Source organism: Stenella coeruleoalba (assembly GCF_951394435.1).
Source record: "Stenella coeruleoalba genome assembly, chromosome: 11".
In the NCBI taxonomy this organism is placed as follows: Eukaryota; Metazoa; Chordata; class Mammalia; order Artiodactyla; family Delphinidae; genus Stenella; species Stenella coeruleoalba.
The window spans coordinates 78,763,575-78,785,905 of record NC_137157.1 but is presented as its reverse complement, the minus strand read 5'-3'; the positions used below and the strand labels follow the sequence as shown (position 1 = coordinate 78,785,905).

At 35.7% G+C, this 22,331-nt stretch overlaps 1 protein-coding gene across 9 annotated transcripts in view; it reads left to right on the top strand.

The window, feature by feature from the left end:
• CCDC91 (coiled-coil domain containing 91) overlaps window positions 1-22,331 on the top strand; it is a gene marked incomplete at its 3' end in the record, with an annotated part of 371,630 nt that overhangs the window by 181,203 nt on the left and 168,096 nt on the right. For all 9 annotated transcript variants that reach the window (XM_079937340.1, XM_079937341.1, XM_079937344.1 and 6 more), the window contains one exon: window positions 2,551-2,628. In XM_079937340.1, coding sequence (XP_079793466.1) covers window positions 2,551-2,628 — 78 coding nt within the window. The remainder of the gene's footprint in view (window positions 1-2,550; window positions 2,629-22,331) is intronic.

The window sequence follows — 22,331 nt, the reverse complement described above, 5'->3', positions numbered from 1 at the left end:
GTCTAATATTTTAATATACATTGTTAATTTCCACAATTTGTTTGACCATGTAACCTGTTTTATATGACTTTGTCATAAATCATTGGTCTTAAGGTATAATATATGCATCCCAAGAACTGCCTAAGATGTTCCACTATGATGTGAAAAGAAAGTGTCAGAAAAATGTTTCTATTTACTTTTTTTTAATCTTAAAAACTAAGAAAAACAAAATCTATGTTAATATTCAGCATAGAAATTGATACTTTTGCCCTCCTAGGTCATTTTATGAGACAGTCACATACCATTAGTGAGATAACCTGACCTGAATGGGAGTTCCAAAGTGATGAGTTGGTAGTGCTGCCTACATGTGTTTGCTTTTTAGTATAATAGAACGTATGAGCTTGCTTTACCAGGTAATTGGATTTAGCTGCTATGTTATTTAGTTTTTACTGAAACAACTCTGACAGAAATGGGAAAATGACTTTAAAAAGATTGCTGCCGTGAGCCATAGATTGATAATCATACCAACAAAAATCAGTGTTTATAATAAGTGCCCTTGTTGGTCCTTTATGTTTAGGCTGTTTTGGGAAAGAATGACTTAGCTACAGAAAGTTACATAAAGTGATATACTGGAAATGGCAATTAGAATTTGACAGTGAAATAGAACTTGTGAATAAGTAAGGCATAGTAAATGAGGGGAGCTTATAAATGAGAAAGGGGTGGCAGTAAATGAACAGGAACTGTTGGTGTTATCTTTTCCCTAAATATAGTTAATTTTCTCTCTAAGTCCACTGGGGTGATGGTGCAGTCATTCAGGGTCCCAGGCTGATAGAGGCCCTGCTGCCGTTCACAGCACGTGACTTTAATTGTCATCTTAGGCATTGACATCAGCAAGCAAATAGGGGGAAAAAGGGAATGTGTGGAGGATTGTGTTGGAGGCTTTGTGGTTCAAGCTTGAAATGGTGTACGTCACTTCTACCTACCTGACATTCCTAAAATAAATCCCACTTGGTTGAGATGTATTATCTTATTTATGTATTGCTAGATTCCATCTGCTAATATTTTATGTGGAATTTTAACTTCTGTTTTCATAAAAGAGATTGGTTCATAATTTTATCTTTACAGATTTTAGTATAAGGGAATATGCTGTCTTAATAAAATATGTAGGGAAGTATTCCTTCTTTTTTTATTCTCTGGAAGATTTTGTGTAAGGTTTCTGTTACTTGTTTCTTAAATGTTTATTAAAATCAACCTGTTAAATCATCTGGGCTTATGGTTTCCTTGGTCGGAAGTTTTATTTTGTTTGGTTTTTAAATTAATACAGGTTCAATTTTTTTAAAACACATATAGGACTCTTCAGAGTTTTTATTTCATCTTCTTTCAGTTTTGTTAAGTTGTGTTTTTTCATAGGAGTTTTTTCATTTCATCTAAAATTTCATATTTATTGCTCTAATATTTAATAATATCTTACTGCTTATTAGAAATATCTGTAGGTTTTGTAATACCCTGAATTCATGCATAATGTTAGAAATTTTTGTTTTCTATTTTTCTTCATCACTCTATTGTTGCCATCTTGCTACATTTAATTTTTTTCTTCTTTCTTTGGATTATTTGTTAACAATTCTTCTGTTACATGTATATTTGATCTTTTTACTCTGTCCCATGTCTTTTTAAAGTTTTTTCTTGTATTTTCCATCACTTATTTCTCTTTCTGCTGTAGTTTCTTTTTTTTTCCCCCACTGTCTTTTGGTTCTCTCATCCTGCTTTCTGCTGTTTCACCTACTATTTACCTCATCTATTGTGTTGTTAATAATACATTTTTTTCTCACGGTAGAATTTCTGTTTTACGAATCCCGGTTCTCTGAAGAAAATCTCTATCCTATCTGTTTTCTCCATTTCTTCTCTATTTTCTTGAATGTATTATTCATACATATTTTAAACTCTTTGATAAGTAATTTCTGAATCACACATGGGTCTGTTTCTTTTGTCTTTTCTGTTTTCTGTTTCTTTGGTCTCATCTGTTACCATCTCTGATAATTTTGCATTGAAAGCTGTACATTGTGTTTGAAAAATTGGAAAGCCTCTGTGTAGGATGTTAACATTCTCCAAAGAGAGGTAAGCCTCTGCTTTCCTAGGAAGGTAGAATGGGGGGTTGATTACCTTAATCCAGTGGTTCTCAAACTTTATTATGTATTAAACTATTGGCATGTATATGTTACTAGAGAAGTAATGAAAAAAAAAAAAGGTTCTGGCTTGTTGAAATAACACAGGACCTCCTGTCTCTAGATCCAGGTCCAGAATTGCCAAATGCCCCAAGGGATAACACCATTGCCATGTGTTACCTTACCTCGCAGCATGGTTTTCCTTTCTCAGTTATTGTTTCCCTTTAATTTCTCATTGCCACAGCCCTCCAGAGTGCTTTTAAACAGAACTTTTTTTTTTAATAGTTTTTCTGTTTGTTTGCAGCTGTGTGCCACAAGCTACTCAATCACTTATAGATACAGAAGTCAATGGTGTGTTGTTATTTTGTCAAAAGAACAAATCATGGCTTAGTTTCTTGCTTTCTTTCAGGAAAAACATAAACAAGAATTGGAAGACATGAGGAAAGCTGGTCATGAAGCCCTCAGCATTATTGTGGATGAATATAAGGTAGCGGTTTGAGAGTCTGTTTTCTTTATTCTTTTAAACTTTGGCAAACTTTAGTAAAAAAAAATTACACACATAGACATATGCTACACAAATTATAGAATTATAGTGTAGTCTTATTTCGGTATAGAATTCCTTTCAACTGATTAATAAGTGTTCACTGAAAGCATACTTAGTAGATTACAAAGGTAATGCTAGATGTTGCTCTGCATTTGAGAACTTACAGAATATTTGAGAACACAGGATTGAAGTTTGAAAACAAAATACTGTAGAATTAATTGCTAGATTATTAGCTTCTTTGGTCTTTACTCTGGTTCCACCTTTTATAGAAAAAAAAAGTGTGATATAAATCTGAAAATTATTGTCATAGCTTTTTTTCTTAAATTAAATAGATTTGGGTACATTTAAGTAATAATAAAAATTATAATAAATGTCAGTATCAGTGATATATGCAGTATTATTCTGGATAAGCTAAGCCTGCATAAGCTTAATCGTTTAAAGTAAATTGAGAGTTTAATAACAAAATTTTTCCCCCCCTAAATTTCACGTTAGATCATTTTTTTCCATCAAGTAATTAAGGAATACATTCTTGTTGAAATCAAATTCAAAAAATTCTCCCCAGAAGTAACCAGTGAGAATGGTGTGATGTGCATCCTTCTAGAGGTTTTTCTTTATATTTACACACACACACACACACACACACACACACACACACACACACACACACGTATACTCATGCTGTAAAATTTTGATTTCCTTTTAGAAAAATGTTGTTCTACTCAATCTGTTGTTTTGTTTCTTGCTATATTTACTTGTCAGTATATATTTTCATGTCAGTATATATAAACTTATCCTATTTTTGTCATTGTTCTATAGTATTCCACAGTGTGTATATATATATGTATATATATGTGTGTATACATATATATACACATATACAAACATATATATGCATATACATACACATATTATACATATATGTGTATATACAAACACACACACCCCATAATTGGTTTAACTATACCTGTATAAATAGGCATTTAGTTTATTTTTTTATTGTTAATTATTACAATAAATGTTTAAAAAATCCTTCTACCATATGTGGAATATAGACAATTTTATTGATTCAGCTTCATTCCTAGACATGATAGAAGTTGATTTCATTTTAATTAGCTGATAATTTAATGTCAAAAAGCTTCCTGTAACAAGTCATTTGGATAAAAGTAGAAAAAGAAGTAGATCAAGAATTTAAGTGAAAAGCACTTTTTTTAAAATTCCAAGGTATTAAAATAATTGGTAGATATGTCTTGGGACACGAAAGGTCATTTTTATAACCACACTAATATAGAAACTTGTGCCATTGTTGAGAAGGTTATTAAAAAATGGCTGGTTTTTACAGCTGTGATTTTTGGCTCTTTTTTCATAATGTGAATTTTTAGTTCTACTAATACAAACCAGCTTTACAGTTGTTGAGTTGGGGAAAAGTATAGGAACTATTTTGGACCATCTTCTTCTTTTCCTAAGGCTAAGGGTTGGAAGAATTAAAATACTGGAATTTACATAATTCTCCTGGCATATTAAGTGATATATTCTTGGATGAATTTATATTTTACTCATTTATATTTATGAATTCTAAGTTAAATGTTTTTTATTTTTTAATTGGGGTATAGTTGTTTTACAGTGTTGTGTTAGTTTCTACTGTATAGCAAAGTGGAGTTCCCTGTGCTATACAGCAGGCCCTCATTAGCCATCCACTTTATACATATTAGTGCATATATGTCAATCCCAATCTCCCAATTCATCCCACACCCCCTCTTCCTCTCCTTGGTGTCCATACGTTTGTTCTCTACATCTGTGTCTCATTTCTGCCTTGCAAACCAATTCATCTGAACCATTTTTCTGGAGTCCACAAATATGCATTAATATGCGATGTTTGTTTTTCTGTTTCTGACTTACTTCACTTTGACAGTGTCTAAATGTTTTGAAAGTACTTATATTGTTGTGTTTTTTTGAAAAGCACAGCATTTGATATTTAAATTTTTTTTTGGCTCTAACTCCACATATTTCCTTTGCTGAAAATTTGTTTATTGTGTATTACTTTGAACACTAGCAATGAATGAGTTTAAAAGCGTATGTAACAACTTTGCAAATATATTTTGCAAATTATATTTTGAAGAAACTTAGTTGAGAGCTACTCATTTCACCTCTTCTTTGTCTCATATTATTATGTGACACTCATTTAGAAAGAGAATTTAAAGATTTCAGGCATTAAGTATTACAATTTGCTTTAAAGGATTAGGTATCAAATCACGTATCCTACAAAGTTAAATTTAATTTATGATATTATACTTGTAGTCAGTTAATATGCAAACTATATAAATTCTCTTATAGTAGGGAACTTTGGTGTAAATACTTTTCATATAGCTTTCCATATTATTGATTTATGCTGAGCTTCACATTTTGCACAAAGATATTACAGTACTCCTAAGAGGAATACATCTGATGCATAAATTATTGTGTAAAATATTACAACCAAGGTGTCTTAGAAACATACTGACAATCAACTTGATAGTAATATGGAAAAAATAGAGTAACTTAGATAGGAAAAATAAGCAATGTTTTCTTGGTAGGTTAGAGATCTTTATAATGTAAATGTTGATTTGTACCCCATTATGGAACAAGAAAAGAAACAATTTCTTTTCCATTCTAAATTCATGCGTGAGAAGTTCATGTGCTAATTGTTTTATTTTGCTTCTCTTTTTTCTGAATATCTTTAAAGATATGTTTTTTAAAGCATATAAACATTTTGATGGATGTTTCATTAATCATTAGGTAACTCAAAAACAAAACAGGGCTTCCCTGGTGGTGCGGTGGTTGAGAGTCCGCCTGCAGATGCAGGGGACACGGGTTCGTGCCCTGGTCCGGGAGGATCCCACATGCCAGGGAGCGGCTGGGCCCGTGAGCCATGGCTGCTGAGCCTGCGCGTCCGGAGCCTGTGCTCCACAGCGGGAGAGGCCACAGCAGTGAGAGGCCCGCGTACCGGAAAAACAAAACAAAACAAGACAAAACAAAAAACCAAAATACAACTTCTCATTACTATTGCTAATAGAAGCTTTATGAACATCTTTTGCATTTATTCATTCCTTAATTCAAGAAATATTATTAACTTCTTTATGTCAAGGACTATCATAGATACAGCACTGAACAAAATAAAAGTTCTTGGTCCAATGGAATATATATTCTATATCCATTAACGTATGCATACCAAACATAGGAAGTAAGAAATCTAAAACCACAGCTTTCCTCAATCTTTTGGAAGAAAGATGCTCCACACCCTTGCCTCTCCTACCCATACAGGCATTTACTCAAATATGCAGCTGGATCTGGCACCTTCCTAACACTGTTCCTGGTTGCTAGGGAATCTTAACATTCTTCTGATTGTCCTGTACTAGATGTAATCAATCACTTTTTCCCCCTACAAGCTGAATTGAGACATTGTTGATGAGTCTGAAAAAATATTTCATTAGAAAAGATAGTGAAAAATGCCAAATAAATAAGATAAAATTTATTTACTTAGTAAATAGAGAAAAAAATGTAAAATGAAATTGGTTTTATTTTTTTAGCATCTTTATTGGAGTATAATTGCTTTACAATGGTGTGTTAGTTTCTGCTTTATAATAAAGTGAATCAGTTATACATATACATATGTTCCCATATCTCTTCCCTCTTGCGTCTCCCTCCCTCCCACCTTCCCTATCGCACCCTTCTAGGTGGTAACAAAGCACCGAGCTGATCTCCCTGTGCTATGCGGCTGCTTCCCACTAGCAATCTATTTTACGCTTGGTATTTTATATATGTCCATGCCACTCTCTCACTTTGTCACTGCTAACCCTTCCCCCTTCCGATATCCTGAAGTCCATGCTCTAGAAGGTCTGTGTCTTTATTCTCATCTTACCCCTAGGTACTTCATGACCTTTTTTTTTGTTGTTGTTTTTAGATTCCATATATATGTGTTAGCATACGGTATTTGTTTTTCTCTTTCTGACTTACTTCACTCTGTATGACAGACTCTAGGTCCATCCACCTCACTACAAATAAGTCAATTACGTTTCTTTTTATGGCTAATATTCCATTGTATATATGTGCCACATCTTCTTTATCCATTCATCTGTTGATGGAGACTTAGGTAGCTTCCATGTCCTGGCTACTGTAAATAGAGCTGCAATGAACATTTTGGTACATGACTCTTTTTGAATTATGGTTTTCTCAGGGTACATGCCCAGTAGTGGGATTGCTGGGTCATATAGTAGTTCTATTTTTAGTTTTTTAAGGAACCTCCACACTGTTCTCCATAGTGGCTGTATCAATTTACATTCCCACCAGCCGTGCAAGAGTCTTCCCTTTTGTCCACAACCTTTCCAGCATTTATTGTTTGTAGAGTTTTTGATGATGGCCATTCTGACCAGTGTGAGATGATATCTCATTGTAGTTTTGATTTGCATTTCTCTAATGATTAATGATGTTGAGCATTCTTTCATGTGTTTGTTGGCAATCTGTATATCTTCTTTGGAGAAATGTCTATTTAGGTCTTCTGCCCATTTCTGAATTGGGTTGTTTTTTTGATATTGAGCTGCATGAATTGCTTGTATGTTTTCCAGATTAATCCTTTGTCAGTTGCTTTGTTTGCAACTATTTTCTCCCGTTCTGAGGGTTGTCTTTTCGTCTTATTTATGGTTTTCTTTGCTGTGCAAAAGCTTTTAAGTTTCATTAGGTCCCATTTGTTTATTTTTGTTTTTATTTCCATTTCTCTAGGAGGTGGGTCAAAAAGGATCTTGCTGTGATTTATGTCATAGAGTGTTCTGCCTATGTTTTCCTCTAAGAGTTTGATAGTGTCTGGCCTTACATTTAGGTTTTTAATCCATTTAGAGTTTATTTTTATGTATGGTGTTAGGGAGTGTTCTAATTTCATTCTTTTACATGTACCTGTGCAGTTTTCCCAGCACCACTTATTGAAGAGGCGGTCCTTTCTCCACTGTACATTCATGCCTCCTTAATCAAAAAAAGGTGACCATATGTGCGTGCGTTTATCTCTGGGCTTTGTATCCTGTTCCATTGATATATATTTCTGTTTTTGTGCCAGTACCATACTGTCTTGATTACTGTAGCTTTGTAGTATAGTCTGAAGTCAGGGAGCCTGATTCCTCCAGCTCCATATTTCGTTCTCAAGAGTGCTTTGGCTATTCGGGGTCTTTTGTGTTTCCATACAAATTGTGAACTTTTTTGTTGTAGTTCGGTGAAAAATGCCAGTGGTAGTTTGATAGGGATTGCATTGAATCTGTAGATTGCTTTGGGTAGTAGAGTCATTTTCACAATGTTGATTCTTCCAATCCAAGAACATGCTATATCTCTCCATCTATTTGTATCATCTTTAATTTCTTTCATCAGTGTCTTATAATTTTGTGCCTACAGGTCTTTTGTCTCCTTAGGTAGGTTTATTCCTGGATATTTTATTCTTTTTGTTGCAGTAGTAAATGGGATTGTTTTCTTAATTTCACTTTCAGATTTTTCATCATTAGTGTATAGGAATTCCAGAGATTTCTGTGCATTAATTTTGTATCCTGCTACTTTACCAAATTCATTGATTAGCTCTAGTAGTTTTCTGGTAGCATCTTTAGGATACTCTGTGTATAGTATCATGTCATCTGCAAACAGTGACAACTTTACTTCTTTTCCGATTTGGATTCCTTTTATTTCTTTTTCTTCTCTGATTACTGTGGCTAAAACTTCCAAAACTATGTTGAATAATACTGGTAAGAGTGGGCAACCTTGTCTTGTCCCTGATCTTAGTGGAAATGGTTTCATTTTTTCAACTTTGAGGCTGATGTTGGCTGTGGGTTTGTCCTATATGGCCTTTATTATGTTGAGGAAAGTTCCATCTATGCCTACTTTCTACAGGGTTTTTATCATAAATGGGTGTTGAATTTTGTCAAAAGCTTTCTCTGCATCTATTGAGATCATCATATGGCTTTTCTTCTTCAATTTGTTAATGTGGTGTATCACACTGATTGATTTGCATATGTTGAAGAATCCTTGCATTCCTGGGATAAACCCCACTTGATCATGGTGTATGATCCTTTTAATGTGCTGTTGGATTCTGTTTGCTAGTATTTTGTTGAGGATTTTTGCATCTATGTTCCTCAGTGATATTGGCCTATAGTTTTCTTTCTTTGTGACATTTTTGTCTGGTTTTGGTATCCGGGTGATGGTGGCCTCATAGAATGAGTTTGGGAGTGTTCCTCCCTCTGCTATATTTTGGAAGAGTTGGAGAAGGATAGCTGTTAGCTCTTATCTAAATGTTTGATAGAATTCGCCTTTGAAGCCATCTGGTCCTGGGCTTTTGTTTGTTGGAAGATTTTTAATCACAGTTTCAATTTCAGTGCTTGTGATTGGTCTGTTCATATTTTCTATTTCTTCCTGGTTCAGTCTCCGCAGGTTGTGCATTTCTAAGAATTTGTCGATTTCTTCCAGGTTGTCCGTTTTATTAGCATACAGTTGCTTGTAGTAATCTCTCGTGATCCTTTGTATTTCTGCAGTGTCAGTTGTAACTTCTCCGTTTTCATTTCTAATTCTGTTGATTTGAGTCTTCTCCCTTTTTTTTTTTTGATGAGTCTGGCTAATGGTTTTTGAATTTTGTTTATCTTCTCAAAGAACCAGCTTTTAGTGTCATTGATCTTTGCTATCATTTCCTTCATTTCTTTTTCATTTATTTCTGATCTGATCTGTATGATTTATTTCCTTCTGCTAACTTTGGGTTTTTTTTTTGTTCTTCTTTCTCTAATTGCTTTAGATGCAAGGTAGGTTGTTTATTTGAGATGTTTCCTGTTTCTTAAGGTAGGATTGTATTGCTATAAACTTCTCTCTGAGAACTGCTTTTGCTGCATCCCATAGGTTTTGTGTCATCATGTTTTCATTGTCATTTGTTTCTAGGTGTTTTTTGATTTCCTCTTTGATTTCTTCAGTGATCACTTCGTTATTAAGTATTGTTTAGCCTCCACGTGTTTCTATTTTTTACAGATCTCTTCCTGTAATTGACATCTAGTCTCATAGCGTTGTGGTCGGAAAAGATACTTGATACGATTTCAGTTTAATTAAAATTACCAAGGCTAGATTTGTGACCCAAGATATGATCTGTCCTCGAGAATGTTCCATGAGCAGTTGAGAAAAATGTGTATTCTGTTGTTTTTGGATGGAATGTCCTATAAATATCAATTAAGTCCATCTTGTTTAATGTATCCTTTAAAGCTTGTGTTTCCTTATTTATTTTTATTTGGATGATGTGTCCATTGGTGAAAGTGGGGTTTGAAGTCCTCTACTGTGATTGTGTTAATGTTGATTTCTGCTTTTATGGCTTTTAGTATTTGCCTTATGTATTGAGGTGCTCCTATGTTGGGTGCATAAATATTTACAATTGTTATATCTTCCTGTTGAATCGATCCCTTGATCATTATGTAGTGTCCTTATTTGTCTCTTGTAATAGTCTTTATCTTAAAGTCTATTTTGTCTGATATGAGAATGGCTACTCCAGCTTTCTTCTGATTTCCATTTGCATGGAATATATTTTTCCATCCCCTCACTTTCAGTCTGTATGTGTCCCTAGGTGTAAAATGGGTTTCTTGTAGACAGCAAAATACAGGTATTGTTTTTTTATCCATTCAGCCAGTCTGTGTCTTTTGGTTGGAGCATTTAATCCACTTATATTTAAGGTAGCTATCGATATGTATGTTCCTATTCCCATTTTCTTAATTGTTTTGGGTTTGTTATTGTAGGTCTTTTCCTTCTCTTGTGTTTCTTGCCTAGAGAAGTTCCTTTAGCATTTGTTGTAAAGCTGGTTTGGTGGTGCTGAACTCTCTCAGCTTTTGCTTGTCTGTAAACCTTGTAATTTCTCCATCAAATCTGAATGGGGCCCTTGCTGGGTAGAGTAATCTTGGTTGTAGGTTTTTCTCCTTCATCACTTTAAATATGTCCCGCCACTCCCTTCTGGCTTGCATAGTTTCTGCTGAAAGATCAGCTGTTAACCTTATGGGAATTTCCTTGTGTGTTTTTTGTTTTTCCCTTGCTGCTTTTAATATGTTTTCTTTTTACTTAATTTTTGATAGTTTGATTGATATGTGTCTTGCTGTGTTTCTCCTTGGATTTATCCTCTATGGGAGTCTCTGTGCTTCCTGGACTTGATTAACTATTTCCTTTCCCATATTAGGGAAGTTTTCAACTATAATCTCTTCAAATATTTTCTCAGTCCCTTTCTTTTTCTTTTCTTCTTCTGGAACCCCTATGATTCAAATGTTGGTGCGTTTAATGTTGTCCCAGAGATCTCTGACAATGTCTTCCGTTCTTTTCGTTCTTTTTTCTTTATTCTGCTCTGCAGTAGTTATTTCCACTATTTTATCTTCCAGGTCACTTATCCGTTCTTCTGCCTCAGTTGTTCTACTATTGATCCCTTCTAGAGTATTTTTAATTTCATTTATTGTGTTGTTCATTGCTTGTTTCTTCCTTAGTTCTTCTAGGTCCTTGTGAAATGTTTCTTGCATTTTCTGTATTCTATTTCCAAGATTTTGGATCATCTTTACTATCATTATTCTGAATTCTTTTTCAGGTAGATTGCCTATTTCCTCTTCATTTGTTAGGTCTGGTGTGTTTTTATCTTGCTCCTTCATCTGCTGTGTGTTTTTCTGTCTTTTCATTTTGCTTATCTTATTGTGTTTGGGGTGTCCTTTTCGCTGGCTGCAGGTTCGTAGTTCCCATTGTTTTTGGTGTCCGTCCCCAGTGGCTAAGGTTGCTTCAGTGGGTTGTGTATGTTTCCTGGTGGAGGGGTCTAGTGCCTGTGTTCTGGTGGATGAGGCTGGATCTTGTCTTTCTGGTGGGCAGGTCCACGTGTGGTGGTGTGTTTTGGAGTGTCTGTGGCCTTATTATGATTTTAGGCAGCCTCTCTGCTAATGGATGAGGCTGTGTTCCTTCTTGGTAGTTGTTTGGCATAGGGTGTCCAGCACTGTAGCTTTCTGGTCCTTGAGTGGAGCTGGACCTTGGTGTTGAGATGGAGATCTCTGGGAGATTTTCACCGTTTGATGTTACATGGAGCTGGGAGGTCTCTTGCGGACCAGTGTCCTGAAGTTGGCTCTCCCACCTCAGAGGCACAGCCCTGATGCCTGGGTGGAGCACCAAGAGCCTGTCCTCCACACGGCTCAGAATAAAAGGGAGAGAAAATAGAAAGAAAGAAGATAAAATAAAATAAAGTAAAATAAAATTATTAAAATAAAAAATTTTTATTAAGGAAAAAATTTTAAAAAGTAAAAACAAACAAAAAAAAAAAACGGACGGACAGAACCCTAGGACAAATGGTGAAAGGAAAGTTATACAGACAAAATCTCACACAGAAGCATACACATACACAATCATAAAAAGAGGAAAAGGGGAAAAAAATATATATCTTTGCTCCCAAAGTCCACCTCCTCAATTTGGGATGATTCGCTGTCTATTCAGGTGTTCCACAGATGCAGGATATGTCAATTTTATTGTGGAGCTTTAATCCGCTGCTTCTGAGGCTGCTGGGAGAAATTTCCCTTTCTCTCTTTGTTCGCACAGCTCCCGGGGTTCAGCTTTGGATTTGGCCCCGCCTCTGCATGTAGGTCGCCGGAGGGCATCTGTTCTTCACTCAGACAGGACGGGGTTAAAGGAGCAGCTGATTAGGGGTCTCTGGCTCACTCAGGTTGCGGGAAGGGAGGGCTATGGATGTGGGACGAGCCTCTGGCAGCGGAGGCCGGCGTGACATGATGTTGCACCAGCCTGGGGCACGCCGTGCGTTCTCCTGGGGAAGTTGTCTCTGGATCACGGGACCCTGGCAGTGGTGGGCTGCACAGGCTTGCTGGAGGGGAGGTGTGGAGAGTGACCTGTGCTTGCACACAGGCTTCTTGGTGGTGGCAGCAACAGCCTTAGCGTCTCATGCCCATCTCTGGTGTCCATGCTGATAGCTGCGGCTCACGCCCGTCTTTGGAGCTCCTTTAAGCAGCGCTCTTAATCCCCTCTCCTCGCTCACCAGGAAACGAAGAGGCTAGAAAAAGCCTCTTGTCTCTTCGGCAGTTCCAGATTTTTCCCGGACTCCCTCCCTGCTAACCGTGGCGCAGTAAACCCCTTCAGGCTGTGTTCTCTCAGCCAACCCCAGTCCTCTCTGGATTCGACCGAAGCCCGTGCCTCAGCTCCCAACCCCCAACCGCCCTGGTGGGTGAGCAGACAAGCATCTCGGGCTGGTGAGTACTGGTCAGCACCGATCCTCTGTGCGGGCATCTCTCCGCTTTGCCCTCCGCACCCCTGTTGCTGTGCTCTCCTCCGTGGCTCCGAAGCTTTCCCCCTCTGCCAGCCGCAGTCTCCGCCCGTGAAGGGGCTTCCTAGTGTGTGGAAACCTTTCCTCTTTCACAGCTCCCTCCCACTGGTGCAGGTCCCATCCCTATCTTTTGTCTCTGTTTATTCTGTTTTCTTTTGCCCTACCCAGGTATTTGGGGAGTTTCTTGCCTTTTGGGAGGTCTGAAGTCTTCTGCCAGTGTTCTGTGGGTGTTCTATAGGAGCAGTTCCACGTGTAGTTGTATTTCTGATGTATCTTTTGGGAGGAAGGTGATCTCCGTGTCTTACTCTTCTGCCATCTTCTCAAATCTCCCCTGAAATTGTTTTATATAAAGTAAACCAAAAATGACAAAAACCTAAAAAATAAAGCATAAGAAGATGCATTATTTTTGCTTTAACCTCTGCCTTGCTGAAAGTAGGAGTAGACGTTTTTTCTTCTGTTCTTTTTACTAAGTATAACTAAAAAAAAAAACCCTGAACATTATATATAAAAAAGACATAAGACTCTGAGAGTTAGATAGAAGAAGGCAGACTGGCTAGGGACCCTGAATCCAAGTAACTACATAATGCTGGGTTCCCTAGGCTTTCTTTTTGCCTCATTTGCCCCAGACAAGGTGCTGGAGAAGTGAGCAACCCAGAAATACCAAATGGGCACAGACAAGAGACCCCAAGAAAAGCCTGCTCTCTCTATCCAAAAGACCAGGAAAGCTTTCACCTAGCAAGGCAGAAAGTATTAGTTAATAACCCTTGTAATCCCACCAAATATCAGAGAGCAAACTGTAGTCCCACCCCAAGCCCTGCCAACAAAGGCTGGTTAAGGGAGCCTAGACTTCACATTTACCAATCTATAATGAGGTACCCTCCTTCTTCCCCATTGGTGCAGAGTCATAGAAGGTGGAGTGGGGAATTAGGATGTTCAGTCCCACTGGGAAGTAAGTCTCCTCTCCATTGAGTGTCAGGGTAGGCTGTGTAGGAAGCCTAGATTTCCACCCCACCATTATGGGAATGAGACAGTTCTCCCCACCCCACCCCCCCCCCCCCCCGCCCCAGCCCCCTGCAAGGTATCAATGGATGTTTAATGGAGAGTCAGGACTTTCCTTACTGCTCAGTGCTACTAGGGTTATCCCCTGCAGTGTCATTGGAGGTCATTTGGGAGCAATAACGTGGTGCCCTTACCCCTCCCAGTCAGAGTGAAGGCCCAGTGGGAAGTTGAACTCCCAACTGTGTTCAGCAATAATGGATCCTTATTTCCCCAGCTCTGAGTGTTAGCAGAGGATGAGTCAGGAACCTGGACTTCTACTGCACCTGACTGTTCTCCTCTTTCCCTGCTGAATTAGTGTTATATCAAAGGAAGTCTGCTAAAACAAGATTTAAAATGTCCAGGTTTCAATTGAAAATCACTACCCATACCAAGAACAAAGAAAATCTTATCTTAAGTGAAAAAAGACAGTGAACAGAAGCGAACACAGACCTGCCACCAATGTTAGAATTATCTGACCAGCATTATAAAGCATCCATCCTAAAAATGCTTTAACAAGCAAATATGAACACACTTGAAACAAATGAAAAAATAGAAAACCTCAGCAAAGGAACACAAATTTTTAGCAAAGTACTGAAGAACCAATAATAACTTTAGAACTAAAAAATACAGTAACCAAAATTTAAAAACTCAGTGTATGACCTCAATAGCATAATGGAGAAACAGAGGAAAGAATCAGTGAACTTGAAGATAGAGCAGTAGAAATCACCCAATTTAAGCAATACAGAGAATATAGATTGAAAACAAATGAATAGGGATTTAGGGGCCTATGGAATTATAACAAAATACCTAAACTGCATGTCATCAGAGTCCTGGAAAGGGAGGATAAAGAGGGTAGAGCTGAAAAAAATATTCAAAGAAATAGTGGCTGAAAACCTACCACATTTGACAAGAGAAATACAACTACATATTCAAGGAGCTGGATAAACTCTAAACATGATACATTATGCCCCCTATAAAAAAGCCCACTCCAAGACCCATTGTGATGGTTAATTTTATGTGTCAGCTTAGCTGGGCCACAGTGCCCAGGTTTTTGGTCAAGACATTATCCTGGATGTTTTTGTGAGGTTGTGTTTTGGATAATAATATTTAAATTTGTGGACTTTGAATAAAGCAGATTTCCCTCAATAATGTGGGTGGATTTCATTTAATCAGTAGAAGGTTATACCAGAACAAAGACTGACTTTCCCTGAGCAAAAAGTATTCTGGTAGCATATAGCCTTTAGACTTGAACTGCATACAGCACTGACCCTTCCTTGGGTCTCCAGTCTGCCAGCCTACCTTACAGATACTGAATTTGCCAGCTTTCATAATTGTGTGAGCCAGTTCCTGAAAATAAATCCCTCTCTCTCTGCATATACATATATCCTGTTGATTCCATTTCTCTGGAGGCCCTGGCTAATGTAATATATATCATAGTCAAACTTCTGAAAACTAAAGACAAAGAAGTTTTAAAAGCAGCCAGATAAGGATGACATTTTACTGCAAGAGAGAAACTGTTAGGCTGACCTTGGATTTTTCATCAGAAACCATGGAGGCCAGAAGGAAACGGAACAAGTGCTGAAGGAAAATACCTGTCAATCCAGATTTCTATATGCAGAGTAAAGGTATTTATGGAATGAAAGGAGCAAATCAAGATGTTCTTAGATGAAAGAAAACTAAGAGAATTTTGCCATAGAAAACCCACCCTAAAAGAATTGCTAAGGAGGTTTTCTAAACAAAATGAAATGATAAAGGAAGGGATTTTGGAACATTGGGAAAGAACAAAGGAGAGTAAAAATATGGGTAAATAAAATAGATTTTCTCTTTTTACATTTTATAAATTATGTTTGCCTGTTAAATCAAAAATTTTAACATTGACTGATATGGTTCTAATGTATGTAAAGGAAAATTTTAAGAGAATTGTATCATAAAAAAAGGAGAATAAAGGACATAAAAAGAAGTAGAGTTTCTACACTTGAAGTGGTGAAATAGCAACACCAGTAGTTATGTGATTTTTTTAAAATATGAATTTTCTAAATATATTTACTACTACTTCTGCAATCTTTCACATGATAAGGCTTAGGGATTTTTTTTATTAAACAGAATTTGATCACAAGACCCCAAGGTCTTGAGGCTAGTTTATTTTTTACATATGTATTTCAGAAACTATAATCAGTTTAATGTTTAATAGTGAAGTCTTTTTTCCATGTCACTGTGATTTCCAAGAACCTGGAGTATTAATCTGATAATGATCACTACAAAGGAATGTTTATTTTTTATATATTTTGATTTAAAGTAGGCTAGTGATACTGTCTTATTTTAATATTTTATAACCTTTATTTTTAACAGCTTTATTGAAATATAATTCACATACTATAAAAGTCCCCTCTTTAAAGTGGATAATTCAGTAGTTTTTAGTATGTTCACAGAATTGTACAACCATCACCACAATCTAATTTTAGAGCATTTTCGTCACCCCTGCATGAAACCTTGTACCAATTAAGCAATCACTCTTCACTCCCCTCCAGCTACCCTGTCCCCTAGCCCTTGGTTACCACTAATCTGCATTATGTCACTATAGACTTGCATCTTCTAGACATTTCCTATAAGTAGAATTACACAATTTGTGGGCTGATATGGCTGTCTTCTTTTACTTAGCATAATGTTTTTAGAGTTCATTCATGTTACTACATGTGGTAGTACTTCATTTCTTTTTTATTGTTAAATAATATTCCATTGTGTGGATATACCACATTTTATTTATCCTTTTATCATTTGATGGACATTTGGATTGTTTTCACTTTTTGGCTGTTATGAATAATGCTGTGTGGATGTATGTTTTCATTTCTCCTGGGTATATACTTAGGGTCGAAATTAATGGTTCATTTCACTTTTCTACATTTAACATTCTGAGAACTACAAGAATGTTTCTAGCTGCACCATTTTATATTCCAGCCAGCAGTGATGGAGGGTTCCAGTTTCTCTACATCCTTAGGAACACTTGTTACTTTCCATTAAAAAAAAAATTAGCCTTCCTAATGTGTTGGCATTTATTTCTTTGATTCATTTTGATTTAATTATTGTAAATGATGTGAGGAAGGGATACAGTTTCTTTTTTTTTTGTCCCATGTAAATATCCAGTTGTTCCCAGCATCATTTGTTGAAAAAACTGTTCTTTCCTCATTGAATTGTCTTGGAACCCATATCAAAAATCAGTTATCCATATACGTGAGGATTTATTTCTGGACTCTTAATTCATTTCCGTTGAACTATATGTCTATCCTCATGCCAGTACCATACTTGATTACTGTAGCTTTATGGTATGTTTTTGATATCAGGAAGTGTGCATTGTCCAAGTATGTTCTTTTTCAAAATTGTTTTGACCATTCTAGGTCACTTTCATTTTCATATTAATTTTAGGCTCAGTATGTGAATTTTTTAAAAAATCCAATTAGGATTTTGATTGTTTTTGCATTGAATATGTAGACCAACTTAGAGAGTATTGCCATTTTAACTGTATTAAGTTTTCTGATCCCTAGTTATGAAATGTCTTTATATTTCTTTTCTTTAATTTCTTTCAACAATGTTTTATAGTTTTCAATATTCCTTTTATTCTTTTTTATGATATTCTAAATTGAATTGTTTTCCTTAGTTTCATGTTCAGATTGTTCTTTGCTACCATATAATAATAGCATTGATTTTTGCATGTTTGGACACTTTTTATTTCTTTTTCTTATCTAATTTTTCCAGGTAGATCTCCAATACAATTTTAATAAGAGCTGCAAAAATATACACAATAGGGATTAACCATTAAGTATGATGTTATCCGTGAGATTTTTATAGATGGCCTTTATTAGGTTGAGGAAGTTCCATTTTTATTTCTAGTTTGAATTTTTTTTCTAATCATGAAAGGTTGTAAGATATTGTCCAATGCTACTTCTCTGTTGAAAATTATTATTTTTTCTCTATGAATGTGATGTGTTCCCTTTAATTTTTGGATGTTAAATTGATCTTGAGTACCTAGAATAATCTCACTTGATTATGGTGCATAATTCTTTTTATGTGTTGCATAAATCAGTTTGATAATATTTTGTTGAGTATTTTAACATTTATATTCATTAATGATATTGGTCTGTAGTTTATTTGGTGTCTTTATCTGGCTTTGCTATCCATATACTTGCCTCATAGAATGAGTTATGGTGTGTTCCCTTCTCTTATTTTTTGGGAGAGTTTGTGAAGGAGTGGTACTAATTCTTCTTTAAGAATTTTGTAGAATTCCACTGAAACCACATGGTACTGGACTTTTCTTTGTGAGAGATTTTTTTAAATTAATTCAATCTCTTGTTATTGATCTCTTCAGATTTTTAAATTTTTTTCCTGAGTTACTTTGGTAATTTCACCTTTCTAGGGATTTACCTCTTTTTAATTTAAGTGATCTATTTTGGGGGGATATATTTGTTTATAGTATTCCCTTAATTCTTTTTATTTTTGTACTGACGTTTTCTCTTTCATTCCTGATTTTGTACTTTGACGCTTTCCTCTATTTTAATTGGTCAGTCTATCTAAAGGTTTGCTCATTTTGTTGGTGTTTTCAAAGGATTAACTTCTGGTTTTGTTCATTTTCTCTCTTATTTTTCTATTCTACAATTTATTAATTTGTACTCTAACCTTTATTTTGCCTGATCTTTTGTTTGCTTTTTGCTTTAGTTTGTTATTTTTCTAGTTTTTTTGTGTGTGTGTGTGGTATGTGGGCCTCTCACTGTTGTGGCCTCTCCCATTGTGGAGCACAGGCTCCGGACGTGCAGGCTCAGCGGCCATGGCTCACGGACCTAACTGCTCCGCGGCATGTGGGATCCTCCCGGACCGGGGCACGAACCCGTGTCCCCTGCATTGGCAGGCGGACTCTCAAACCACTGCGCCATCAGGGAAGCCCTATTTTTCTAGTTTTTTAATATGGATAACTAGGTTATTGATTTGATGTTTACTTTTTTTACTATAGGCATTAATACTTAAAAATTTCCCTCTGAATCCTAGCTTATTTAATCCCATAAGTTTTATGTTGTATTTTTATTTTCAGTCATATAAAAGTATTTTATTATTTCTTCTTTGACTCATTGGTTCTTTAGAAGTTTGTTAATTTCCACATGTCTGCAAATTTACCAAATTTCTGGCTGTTATTAATTTCAAATTTAATTCCATCATAGAGAACTTCTTTTTGGTGATTTTGATTGGGATGAAGTGTTCTTTAGATATCTATAGGTGCATGTAGAGACATTTTATGTCTATAGTACTGCTTTATAGTATTGTTTAAGTCTTCTTTATGCTGTTGATAATCTTTCTCATTTTTCTACCCTTCATTGAAATGGGGATATTGAATTATCCAAGTATTATTTTTGAATTGTTTGTTGTTCTTTCAATTTCTGTTTCATGTATTTTGTGGATAGTATGTTAGGTACTTAGTATATGTTTTTAATTGTTATGTCTTTCTAATGTATTGATCCTCTTAGAAGATGGCTGTTTTAGTCTCTAGTAATATTTTTTGATCTAAAGTCTATGTTTTCCTGATATTAATATAGCCACTCTAGCTCTATTATGGTTTCTGTTTGCATGGTATATCTTTTCCCATCCTTTTACTTTGAACCCATTGTGTCTTTGACTCTAAACTTTGCCTTTTGTACATTTACAATTATATACATTTTTAAAATGTAATTGCTGTTTAAATCAATTACGAAAATAAAGGAAAAGACATATTCAATTATATTGTTTTTTAAATTACCTACATAATTACCTTTACAGGCACAGTTTGTTTCTTCATGTGGATTGAATTATTTTCTGATTTCACTTGCTTTAACCTGAAGAACTTGCTTTAATATTTATTATAAGTTTTGTCTGCTAGCAATAAATTTCTTTATCTGGAAATATCTTTAATTCACTTTCAATTTTTAAAGATAGTTTTCTATCTTAAAAGTTGTTTGTTGTTGTTATTGGATATAAGATTCTTGGCAGACAGAATTTTTGTGTTTAATTTTAGTATTTTGAAAATATCATCCCATTGCCTTTCTTCTTCACTGTTTCTGATAAGAAGTAAGCTGTTAAACTTTATGAGGGTGTGGTGAGTCATTTTTCTACTGTTTTAAAAATTGTCTGTTTTTGGCTTTCAGCATTTTGACAATGGTATATCTGGGTGTATATCCCTTTTAGTTTGTCCTATGTGGAAATCATTGCACTTCTTACATGTATAAATTGTTTTTCGTCACTTTGGGGAAGTATTCAGGCATTATTTCATTCAAATATTTTTTTCCCTCCTTTCTCTTTATTCTCTCTTTGTGTTGCTTCCAATTATGTAGACATGTTGGTCTGCTTAATTGTGTCTCACATTTTTCTAACCCTCTAATTCATTTTTCTTCATTATTTAAACTCTCTTCTTCAAATTTCACAGCCTTTATTAATATTTCTTCAAATTTATTGATTCTTTCTTCTCCCAGCTCAAACCTACTGTTAGAACCTATGGAATTATAAATTTTTGTTATTTAACTTTTCCACTCCAGAATTTCTTTTTGTTTCTCTTTTTATAATTCTCTTTATCAATATTGCATATTTTATGAGATCTTATAATATTTTTCTTTAATTGTTTAAGCATGGTTTTCTTTAGTTTTTTTTAACATTTTTATAATTGGTACTTTGAAGTCTTTTTCTGCTGAGTCTGACATCTGGGCCCCTTCAAAGGCAGTTTCCATTGACTCCTGTTTTCCCTGTGTACAGGACACAATTTCCTATTTCTTTTTATGTCTAGGAATTTTTTTTTTATCTGTACATTGCAAATAATGTAGCAACTTTGTGTCCCAAACCCCCAGGAGACTTGTTGTTTTGTTTGTTGTTAAGTGAAGTCTGTTTCTCTTGAATTATGCAGCCTGTGATTTTGCTGTAAGAGCAAAATGGACATGAACACACGCTGGCTACCAGAAATGAGTATTTTAAAGCCATGCTGTTTTTGATTGTCTCTTTCCCTGATCTCCCTTTTGCAATTCTGACTTGTCTGTATTTTAACATATCTAGTTGTCAGTTTCTCTTACTTTGTAGCTGATTTTTTTGTTGTTTTGACAGTGCCCTAGGGTATCCATTGACCCATAGTTTAATCCCATCCTCCATGGCAGGGGCAATTTGTGTGTCAATTTTTGAGTCTCTCTGTAACCCTTTCCTATCATAGAACCTCTGCTCTGTGCACAGACACTGGAAGTGTAGAATGGTTAATCCGATCATCATTGTTTTCCTCACCCAGATCCTCCTTTTGGAGCTGGAGCTATGTGTGAGGGGAGGGGGAGGGTAGGTACTAATCTTCCACATGGCTGCTGCCATTGCTCAGACAGATCTTTGACAATATACAGTTCACATGGATGGGATCATCCAGTGTCTATAGTGATAGAATATATCTGGACTAGTTCTTCTGCTTCAGGAATCTAGGAGAGATTGGAATTGGGGCTTAACTTCTGAGCCCAACTAAGCAGTTCTCCTGCAGTATAGAGCTTTGCAGGAAAGGAGAATTGCATTCATTACTAGCTGCGCTATCCATGTGATATAAGCCTTGGAGCTGTGAAGGATCTGCTAATGTTCACCAGCTGCCAAAACTACCAGGAATGGTACTTTACAGTAATAGGTTGGGAGAGATGGGAACTGTCCCTTGGCTGCTGAGCCTGCTGAAACAGTTCTGCAAGGCTGAGCTGTAGGTGGATGGGTGAAGTCCCTAGGTTGAGTATCATAGTCTCCCATTGTTCTTACCACGTTCCTATACATTGTGTTGAGTAAATGCTGCTCAATTTGTTTTAAATCCTTTGATAAATGTCCAGAAACTTTGAATGATTGTTTTTGCTAATTTGACCTACTTAAAAGATATCTCTCTGGGGTAGAGGTTTCTCTGAGCCCCAACATCACTATTCCAGAAGTAACCTCCTTTATTTTTTTTAATCCATATTAAAATAGTGGTTACTCCATTACATATCTTCTTTGTTTAAAAAATGATTATCCTGGGATCAGTGAATATTCGGGAGTTGTGACACTCTTTATTATCACTGTATTGACAAGACTTAAAGTTTTCTTTACACCATCTTGTCTTATAAGAGTACCTCAGTCCTTGGAGCATTGATGATTTCTTTTTCTAATGCTTCTCTAAAATGTGGACTCTTCTTTTGCAAGAGTAAATTCTGATACTGTACCTCTTAATGAATTTTAGAATATGTTTTGGGGTTTTTTTTCAGCACATTACCATGTCTTCAATTATTAATTTAAACCTTAATAA